The 11,233-nt window shown below is 42.7% G+C and overlaps 1 protein-coding gene across 1 annotated transcript; it reads right to left on the minus strand.

Annotated features, from left to right (window-relative positions):
• Positions 1-347: 347 nt before the first annotated feature.
• On the minus strand, positions 348-1,180 carry LOC134846771 (uncharacterized). Its single transcript, XM_063864163.1, has 2 exons — positions 792-1,180; positions 348-489 (listed from the first exon to the last, which is right to left on the minus strand). Exons 1-2 carry the CDS (start codon positions 1,178-1,180, stop codon positions 348-350), a joined length of 531 nt encoding a protein of 176 aa, XP_063720233.1.
• Positions 1,181-11,233: the final 10,053 nt, after the last annotated feature.

Below are 11,233 nucleotides of genomic sequence, written 5' to 3' on the forward strand. Positions count from 1 at the left end.
GCTCCATATACGAAGTCCTCAGAACGACATCCTTCGGAGTCGAACTGACTAACTGAGTCACTATCGATCGGCAATCCAGTTCAACGTCCTGACTCTGAACTGCTACTGGTTTTTTTCTCAGTTTTTTCGGTGATTGTCGACGTCTGCATGGTCTCCATCCATTCATGATCATGCCTTTAAACCTCTCTATCAAGCATGTCACGGAGTTTCAGCATGACATCCGGAGCCACGTTTACCGGCTTGTTTAGCAGGGCTATGCTGTTGATACCCAGCCTGGTCAGTTCTTGCAGCACCAGGTTTGATCGAACTAGCAAATCCAACGGAATCGGATCACCTTTCGCCAACATTTATATATCAGCAGCCGTCTCCACGGGCAGTTCAGCGTGTCCTGGTATGGGGTGCCCATACTTGTCAAGCCACCTGGTTAGCTGCAGTTTGTCGTAGGTCTCTTTGTCCAGGAATGAAAACCCATCCTTAATTTCTTGCCTCCTGGAACCATCAGCGCAAGAGGCAATGTTTTTTTGCTGAGGCTGTCTGCATTCTGGTGTTTATCACGGGTTCAATGCTCTATGATCATGTGGTATCCATCCAGACGCACGATCCAACGACCAATATAGCTTTGGTCCATCGAATAGGTCTTCAGCCAGGCAAGAGCACGATTGTCTACGCGCACCTTGAAGGGAGTACTCCCTAAGTAGCTCTGTATTTTTCAACGAAAAAGAATCACCGCAAACATCTCCGCCTTTGGTGCACCGTCGTTCATTTCAGTGTCGCTCAGGAATTTACTTCACCTTCCATTCCACTCCTGTTCCTGGTGAAGTATGCCCGATATCGCAACTACTGATGCGTCTGTTTCTAGCACAAACATCCTCTTTTCTGTCGGCATGCCGAGGTCCGGAGCCTCGCAAAGTTTTCTCTTGATATTCTCAAAGGAGACCTGAGCCTCGTCAGTCCAACTGAATTTTGTACCTTCATTTCGCATCAACTTCTGCATGGGGTATATCTTGTCAGCATACCCTTTGATAAACTCTTGGTAGTATTTAGCGAATTCGAGAAAGCTCATCAATTGCGTGTCGGTGATCGTTGCTTTCCATGTCAACGCCGCTTCAACCTTTTCGGGATCCGGTCTGACCCCGTGTTTATCTACAAGGCGACCCAGATACTTGATTGAGCCTCTCATGATTTCGCATTTTGAAAATTTTGCATTGCAGGCCGACTTATTTCATGTGTAGTCATTCTCCTAGTTCCGTCCCTATGAGGTACCGAAATCTCTTCTATTTCTATCTCGTGTTCTACAAAATTGCAGCAGCCTATATCAGCCTTGTGCTTCGAAAAAACCTCTGCGTTCCGATTTAACACCGCTCTGAGCGAGTCTAGCTCCTTATCTGATAATTTGCCTTTCAAGTGCTCTATCTAAGGTAGGACCGGCTTGTTCGATGCTAATTCTGTTTCTGTTGGTTTCTCAGGAAAAATTGAGCAACTAGACAGCCCATCCCCTGTCTCTGATTTCATTGAAAATATCTTTTTAGAAGACTTCAATTCACTTATCATCTTTAATATGCATACTTGGTTGGCATGTAAAGGACATTCAGTTACTTCTTATTTCTTGGAGTTCTCCACAATCCAATCTTCTGTGCTCAGAGGCAATGCGTAACCAAGTTTCTTGCCTTTTTGTATCGTCACCGTTGTTGCCTCTGTGTTCAACAACACACACACACAGCCCGCTCTGAGTGAGTGAGAAGCTTCTTCCTAAAATAGCTGAGCTTTTACTGTTTGGATTGGGAACCAGACACAGCTGTTTGTCGTTGCTAAGCTCGTTCAAGTTCCTCATCCTAAATATCGCTATTCCAATCTGATGTGGTTTTAACCTAACCTTCCGATTTAGGAAAATTGGCACCTTTGCTTGGTTAATCAGGATTTTATTATTTGGTTTCTTTTCATACTTCATCTCTGGGTCCTTGATTCTTATCAAGCAGTCGTTGAGGTCAGCCGTGGCATCGAAGTTGCGCACAAAATCTTGTCCTAGGATGAACTGGTCGGACTCATCAAGATTCTCGACAACCAGGAAACTGAAACAAAGATGTCTCCCTCCTAGCTGCAACGAGTTGATGGGGGTCCTTCCGGTCACGTATATTGCACCATATTTAGCCGCTGCCAGTCTGGTCGGAATCAGATCAGACCTATCAAAATCCATCTCGGTCCAAGTGCTCACAGGCATGACACTGACCATTGCTCCGGTGTCTAATAGTCCCTTCACGGAGAGTTGTCTACCCTGCACGTCTAGTACATGTGCGGCCAGATCGGCTTCACAGCCTATGTGGACTGCGTCTTGTTTGAGCATGGCGTTGTGTCCGATTCGTCGGACCTTGAGTTCTTCTCGACCAATGTAAATCCGGCCTACCTGGTCACTTGCAACCGTCACTGAGCTTTAGTGTATATGTTTATGCCGTCCACGTTCATGAGATTTGGGTGTGGGCCATAAACTTCAATGTAGTGTCCATCTACTTTCATTAGCCTCGGACCACCTGTTGTGAGTAACGCTCTCACTGCCCTATAATCCAGTTTAGGGTCTTTCCTGTCTCAGATAGTCCGCGTAGATGTCCAGGTGTACTGCCGTGATCTCGGACGGCTCGCTCAAGTTCTTCACCACCTGATGGCCCGCGACCGATATGATCGACATTATTTTCATCCCCTCTCTTGTCATGCCGAAGGTCTTTCTCGAGATGATATGCAACTCTAGACCCTGGTTCCTGGGTTCCTGGTTGTCCTCTTCTTTCGTTGTTCTGAATAGAATGTCAATTTTCTCGCGCAGCTCTGTTTTTTCTAACTCTGACCTTTCCCACTGCTCAATCTCTTTGGTGGCCAACTCTTGCTGAACATTCTGTAATGCGGTCTGTGCCGCTAGGCCATAATCCGATTTGAGCGCACCGTTTGACTCTGCCTCGATGCAATTGCCTCATCAGGTAAGGTTTTCACCATCTTGGTCGTGAATGTGCCTGTCGTCACCTCTTTCCTCCGCGATTCGAGTTTATTGATCAGGCGGGCTCGACTAACCTTGACCCCCGAAAGCGCTTTTTTATGGTGGTGATGCTTTCTGTCCGCTACTGCATCTCAAAATTTAGTGCAATCCGACTTGAAGTGTCCCTTCAAATTACAGAAAAAGCATCTCGGTCCATATTTCATTATGAGCCCCCTCACATACTCCTCGTGGTCCTCGTCGTTTTGATCAACGTCGTTGAGAAAATAGTCTATCGCCTTCAATTTTTGTTTGTAAGGGGAACAGGCTAAAACATGGTGGTCCATCGAACCACAATTCGCAAATGACTTCCTCTTATCCATGTCGTCACGAGGTCTATGCCATCTGGAATTCGCGCCTGTAGTTGTTCCACTGTAGTTGCCGTAATGGTTGTATCGATTTTGCGCTCTTAGTTTTTTGAGCAAGTATTCACGCGACTTACTGCGCAAATCATAAAAACGTGGTTTTATAAAAATTTCTGCTGCTCGGAGGGTTCCCTAAAACTTGGACCCTCCGAACTAACAATTTTAAAAAAGATTTTTTCTTTTCTGAAGTTATCAACCCAAAAACGGTTGCGGTCCAGGAAAGTGATCAAAAACGTCGACTTATGGTACCAAAATTATTCAGATCGGTTGGCTAGTCTTTGAGAAATCATCAAAAACGCGTTCGTTAAGTTGGCCTTTTTTCACCACCTATTTAGGTTCTCAGAGACTTTTTCCGCAATTCTTACTGAAAAATTCTACAAATACTTGAAGCGAGCGTAGTAGCCCTGTACGGCACTGGAATAATGCAGAAACGGACCAAAAATGGTTTGGATACAAAAACTTGGCCAAAAACTATCAAATTTGGATCCTCCGGTTCCTTCCTGTTCCGATCTTTAAGTCTTTAGCTCTCTCCGCGGAGCTATTCGGAGGGTTACCCAAAAATCACACTAGCAACCTAGCACCTTATGCTAGCAGGCTCCTGACGTAAAAATCTTTATCACTTTAACTTTAAAAATTCAAAATTTCGATTCTCAAATTATTTTGACGAAATTCGGAGAATTATAAAAACTTTGATAGAAAAAAATTTATCTTCGCAAACTTCTACTTAGACTTTTTTCGGGCGGTTTCTTTAGTCAGGGGGGAGGGGCAAAATACGTAGTAGCTCACTAAGCAGAAGCTTTTTGCTGCTTGAAAAAACTCGGATATCCAAAATTTCAGGGATTAACAGTTTGGTCGAAAATCATCATTTTTCGACAAAATTGGGGTGTTTCTCGGGTCTAAATGGGGATAAATAGTGTATAATAGGGATAATAACCTAATAGTTGTCGTTAACCAATACTACTATACCCTCTTTTGCACTAAAACATCCGAATTAAGACCCGTAACTCGGAAATTCGCAATCGATTGAGAGTGCAATCGGAAGGAGCCAATTGTGCACCCCACATTAAGTTTTAATGAAATAGTACCCGAACGATACAAAAATTGTATCAACTAAACCCAAAAGTTGTGGATGTTGTCCCTGATGCCTTCTGTTGAGTCTGGAACACGTCTGTCAGCTTGCCACTCTACCCTCCGGTCACCGGCAGAATTATCAATAACGTGCTTAAATACTCAAACAACATTCAAGGGAGGGTACCTTACCCACAATAAAAAAATATATCTTACGATCAGAAATTTTATAAATCAATCTGAAACAACAACAAATAGGATGGTCAGATCACATCTTGTCCGGAAATAAGATATAAATTGTCATTTTATGTTTTTTAATGTTCACACCTAACCCTCCGGCCCCCGGAATTTTTGGTCCTAACTAAGTGTGTTTTCGTTCGTCTTTTTTTAATCAAAAATGGCCGTTTCTGCATTTCTCTGAAATAGACCGCTCAGAATCGAAATTTTGAAAAATAAAATTTTCGGAACTTTTTGACCCTCCTTTCTACTGATAAATGATCGTTAGGGCCTCTATCGCTGTTTTTCTAGCGCCACAGCAAGTTTGACTGTGCCAATCCGGGGGAATGGCACATACACTGGTGAACAGAAAAATACACCTCGTTGAAAAGGCTTATAAATGGAGAGAAAAAGAAGCTCACATTTAAATATCTAATAGTTTTTATCAACGCGCTAGCTTTGATAAAGATAATGGGGTAAATTTTGATACTGAATTAATATGAGAACAAGACTTGCGTAAGCTCATTTTGGATCAATTTAATTTGCCACTTTTGCTTCACTAGACAACATATCGCATGTTAAATTTCAAAACATGAGTGTAGTTTTGAACACGTGAATCATCTGTATAGTCGTCAAAGTTGTTTTTTATTGAAATGGGCTCTTTCGTCATGCGACAGTACGTAAACAGGTTAGATTGAGCCTTACCAACGGTATATAAATACTTCACCAACATTTTATGAGTAATTCATTTCGATTTTAATGCATCCAGAGAATTGTCAGTTAAAATCTACCCTCCTAATTTATAGCACAGATAGATTTGTCTAAGTTGGGTGTATTTTTAGGGTTTTTGCACCCCCTAAGGCAGAGGATTGCACTCCTCAGAAATGCTAATTTTATTTTTGTTCTTATAAAGTTTGTGTGTCCGATTATGATTCGTTCCGTTTTTCGCTTAGTTTCTCTGCTAGTTTTATGACAATTTTTGTAGAGCCTGGTGCTGCTCCTCCAAAACACGCAAAAATTAGTGGAACAAAGCTGATGTGTTCTACATCCAGATTTCTTTGTTGTTATTTTAATGTTTTGACACTCTGTTGATGTTTGTAGGCGTCAGATATAGTTTTAGGGCAGGATTTAGCATGAGGGTTGAAAATGTTTACATCGAAAAAGGTTCGTCTGAATCGGCTTCCCCAGAGTCCATTTGCCTTGTTTGACACCCCTAAATTGGTGTCATTAAAAGTCATGATAATTTCAAGATTTTTTCAGGCTATATTTAGCTGCTTAATTTAAGTTATTAAAATTATGAGACCGAATGAACTAATGTTTATCTAATGTAAATCATATGAACAAAATAGACGAGAGAGAGATTCTGAGTGAGATACGAAACAATCGGGAGTGAAAATAATTATGCTCTATTGTAACATTCGCCCGGAAGATACATATCGACGGATGACAAAACTAAGTCTTAGGACGACTGGCTAGCGTCTAAACAGAGCTTTGCATGTTTTTCACCGTCTCTACCAAGCCAGTACTTTTCGGTGGTCTTTCTTACATCGGGTCGACAAAAACGTTACTGTTCTCCGGATTCGACCAGAACGCTCAAATTAACTGAATTACATGCAAAAATAGTGAGCTCATGGCTGGGTCTCAGTATCCCCAGACCACGAGGTCACTCCTAAAAACAGGGCTACTACTTATTATATTACTATTGTTTTTGTTCAGTAGATAAAAATCATCATCTCCATCGAAGATGGATCAACCCTTCCCCCCCCAACTCTTAGCACCTCATCCTTGTCAAAACTAATCCAAAAATCAACTAAAATCAAGTCAGGACATGACAGGATGCTAAAAGTTCATATGAGTCAATAAAAGTTTTCCGTCCCGAGACCCTTCCGGATTCTTGAGTCCGGTGAATCAAGCTTCTTAAGTTCGATTTCACGACAACACGGAAGGCTGGTTTCTTACCCTTCACCGTTGTTCGCAACGGCCTTGCAACTATTGTAGCAGCACAATAGTTGCAACTCAGAACGTTCTCTGCAATCTGCTGCTGTTTTTCTTCAATTTCGACTTCTTCAATTTCGATAAAGTTGTTCTCGTCAGCGCAACTAATGTTGTTGTTGTGTTCTTTCACTCGTTTTTTGTTAAAATGGCCGTTTCAGCATTTCTCAGAAATGTGACGTCATCATTCGAATTTTTGAAATTTGAAAATACTAGAATATTCCAGCCTTCACCGTTTGGCTAAACGTTCCAATAACGCCCTTAGTTCTTAAAAACCACCAATCCGGAAGGCTTACTGCTAAAATTCCGAATTCTGCAGAGATTGCATTTTGGCCATTCTGGTCGAATGTCACATACTCCCCGGACAGTCCGGTCAATGTCCTCATTGAATCGCGCAATGTTCTAAATGGTTACAGTGTCATCGAACAGAATTTACAAAATGCACGAAATTACTTTTATCTACGTCACATCGACTCACTGCAGAATATAAATGGCATCATACTACATCACTATAGCCTTCAAATTCTTTCATTAATCTGCACATTGAGGATATGACTTAAGATAAAATATTGATTCTGACTTCCAGTGTCAATGTCCCGATTAAAACTTCTTCTCTTATATTTAAAAGGTGTTGGCTTGCAGGACAGTCCTGCCAACCAACAAGCTAAAATTATCCTACTACGCTCCTTCCCTTCGGAAATCTTGCTTGTTTATTGTCCTGAATATTAAAACTAAGAAACTTTGTGGTTAGAAAGAACAATGCAACAACCTCCCTCTTCAAGAGATTACTCAAGCCTTCCACTTCACCACAAAGTGATCAATCTTCCTAAGTGATTAAAAACAATCATGCAGGCTGGAATATTTAAATATACTCTTCCCTTAAGCCTTTCTAAATAAATAATAAGTGTCTCTAAAGCCACTTCTGCTAAAATCAAAATGCAAATTTATAAATGCAACAATTTCAAAACTCAACAAAATGTTTCAGTTTTCAATTACAACTTGGTTGCTTGGTTTCTCACTTGAGTTTTTCACACACACAAAACAATTCTGAGTTTTGACTTTTCATCATCATCCCTTTGTTCTCTTCTTGTTTCGTCGTTTAGAAGTTCTAAAACTTCTAAATTCTTCTAATTTTCTTTCTTGCTGCCTCTTGTTTTCTCGACCATTCGTCAATGCTCCATTTCCTCCTCCTGTGACACTGACTCCGCGCTTTCGGTTTCCGTGTCTTGTAGCACGTCATTGACTATCCTGACGCTGTTGGAAGCCGTCCTCCAACACTTCTGCTCTTCCACCCTCTGTTTACAGCAAGGTAGGGGATCCACGTTTGATTCTCTGTTTCTACAGAAGCTGTTGTGGAGACACAACGTCACGTTTCTCTCCAAATCTTCTTTCAGCATCTCTGCCTTCTCATTTCCACTACGCTCGCTCGTCCTGGAAATTCTTTTCACAGCGGTGGTCACTGCATTCCGATGGGTCACGAAAGCTCGCTTGAAAGCTCCTGCCCCAATGTCCAGCTGATATTCACTGTATACTCTGCCATGCTTCGACATATGCTTTTTCGCATACTCGTACAACCATGCAGTCATGTTAGCTCTGAACCATAGCATCAATCGTTTTCTTGCCCATATCTTCTTCACTTCCATCGGAATGTTTAGAACTTTGCACATTGTCTCAAAAAGATCTAAATCTTTTAGACAATCTAATTTCCGTAATTGTTCTCTCGTCGGTGCCTCCTGTCTATTATTTTCTCTCACATGAGCTTCCAGCCATCGTATCGCCATCATAACTCCCACTATCACTATTGTTACGGGCTGTGATGAATCTGGTAAACCCATGGAGAGCAGCTCTCCAGAGTCCCAGATCAACATCAGATTACTACGCTTGGGATACCACCAGGTCTGCAGCAAGCAGTGGCAAGGAAACTCATCATGCGTCAACATGATGCTCCTCCAATTACGTTTTCCCGAAGCTTCCAGCAATGGTTCCACTTCCATCATCACTCGGTGGATTTCATCATTCTCATCTACTGCATTGTAATCTGTGACAGTTGATCCTCCCTGTTTCTGTTTTTCGAAGTCACTGAAGTTCCCGCTCACATATCCCATGAACTTCTTTCCTAGTATTGACTCCAACTCTTCTTTGGTTCTCTCTGGAATTGCTGAGAACATCTTAAATAGTAACTCGTAAGACTTTTCAGACATCCTCGCTAACCTCACACACTTCGGCACTGAGAAGGCTTGATCCACAATCGTTCTTGTACTCTTTACGTCCACAGCTACGAAATGTACAGGATATCTGCTCTTGCACATTGGAGCCAACGTTGAGCCCACCAAATATCGTGCTCCTGATGGTCTACAATAAGCTTCGCTGTGTCTGATGTTCATCTCTGTTTCGATTGCTTCCCTCCATTTTCCTATATACTTCTGCTCAGTCTGCAGAACGCCTGGGAATACTTCTACGCTGATGGCTGTGACCATCTCATGTTTCTGTTCTAGATTCAATAGTGACTCTAAAGAACCAAAAATGCTGTAGAATCCTAGTGCTGTCACTAGATTCACATCGGTTCCTCCATGGCAATCTGCTATCAGTTCCGTTTCCGTTCTTGCTTTCATCACTACATTTCCAAACAAAACTGTCAACTGCTTGTGTTGTTTCTCCAGGGTTTTCACACAGTCTAGACTTCCACAAACGTGACCCTCTAGTCCACAGACTGCCGCCAGACAGCTACCAGGTTTGACCCAGTCTTCTAGTCCCCAGCCAGGCAACTCCACTTTATCTTCTCCGTTGCTCTTAGAGGCTGTTATCATCACATTATATATGATGTTGAGGTCACGCAGGTTACAGTCTGCATTCAGTTCCCTCTGTATGTCTTGTGTCGCCCGTAATATTGAGTCAGCGTTGGGACTAGGACACCATGATGGCCTCATAAATTCCCACACTGCCATCAAGCTCGTTCTCAGTAACTCATCTGAGAATCCCAACCCAAACTCCACTCTCTTGTCGGATTTTGGTACTGAAGGTGCAGTCACCTCTTCTTCCAAGACCAGTCCCAATTTGGCCTGTGGATTGTTGACGCTTTTAATCGTTACAATTCTGGACGTCCAGAATCTTAGTAACACCGCCTGCTCGTAATCAAAGAAGCAATCACGTATGTCTTCACTCAGGAAAGGATTGTACGCTATCCCTATGATCCCAGATACATAGCTATATGACTTCTTCTTGATCGGTCCACAGTATTCACTGGACTTCGGCAATGCTCCCATAGATTCTTTAGTGAGTCTCAGCTCCTTGTTTGAGAATCTCCTGATCTCATCTATCTTTTTCATGGGCTCCAATTCTTCAGGTTCTTTCATGTTCACCCTCATCGGTTTACTTTGCTGCATCTCCAGCATTGCTAGTAAGAACAAGGCTTTCGTTCGCTCATCGCCTTCCCTCAACATTTTAACACAAGTGTTTAATGCAGGTACTGAAATCTGCTCTATCAGGAATCGAATGAAACAGAGAGCGTCTCTCCGCTTCGCACACGCTACTGCTGCTCCCTCCTGGACTATCAGATCCCTCAGATTCGTCATAAGGAAAACCTTTCCTTCTTTTGATCTCTTTCTTTCTTCTGAATCATATTCTTCGCGAGTCAGTCCCATCATACACCAGGCGAACCTGAGTTGTAACTCTGTCCTTACGTAAGGTACTGCCACGAGAGCATGTATTCTTGGCGTAGTCATCATTTCTTCCTCGAAATACCTCAACACTACTGCTTTCCATGGAAGGCTCACTAACTGCTCGATCGTTTCCGCCTCTACGTCAGACGACGCCAAAGTTCCATACGCCTTCTGCTTGAGGGTGGTGCCTTGCAACATTGTTTCCAGATAACCCTCCATGGCTTTTTCGTCTTCCAGGGCCATTACATACCCTCTAGCCGAGTTTCGGTATTCCAACATCTCCATGTATCCACCGGTGGGTTCATCTATCTACACTGTCTCAGACACTGTTAGTCTGTTGTATTCCACTGGTGTTAGTTGTCCTGCAACACTTCCCTTTCCATGATTCATGGGAGATGGTTTGAAGTCCCTCATTTTACTCTCTCCACATTGACTGAGTATTTCCATTTCTAAAGTTGCTCCAGTCAGAGTGCGGTCACTCCTTTTGGATTTATAACCGGTTGACTTTATTCCCGCCATGAGAATGGGTGGCACCATCGCTATGTCACTTAATATTCTATCTGTGCCAGACAATTGATAATCACCTTGCCCCAAATCCATGACTTCTTCGACTCGCTTCCTTTTCGCTGAGTTACCAGCTTTCATCGATATTTCTGAATCCACTTTCGTCTTTCCAATTCTCCTCGGCATCACTCTGCTGCCTAACTTCATTTTCATCGCATTGATTTTATCAATCACCATTTTCGATCGCATCGTTCCTCTCCTGGTCCTTGACAGGTACACCACCTCTCCATCGTCCTGCGGTGTCATCTTATCTTGATGGGAGAATTCGCTTCACTCTCATCAGTAGCTGAGTCGGTCAATAACTCACTCGGTCTTCCTTCACACTCATCAAGCTTGTCAAGTACTTCTCTCAT

Source organism: Symsagittifera roscoffensis, chromosome 5 (genome assembly GCF_963678635.1).
Source record: "Symsagittifera roscoffensis chromosome 5, txSymRosc1.1, whole genome shotgun sequence".
In the NCBI taxonomy this organism is placed as follows: domain Eukaryota; kingdom Metazoa; phylum Xenacoelomorpha; order Acoela; family Convolutidae; genus Symsagittifera; species Symsagittifera roscoffensis.

Bases quoted from the DNA above. Each gene is read 5' to 3' on its own strand.
- LOC134846771 (XM_063864163.1), bottom strand. From the start codon at position 1,180: ATGAGAGGCTCAATCAAGTATCTGGGTCGCCTTGTAGATAAACACGGG. The intron at 490-791 runs GTGAAGTAAATT...TGATGGTTCCAG, and splicing joins GAACAGGAGTGGAATGGAAG to GAGGCAAGAAATTAAGGATG.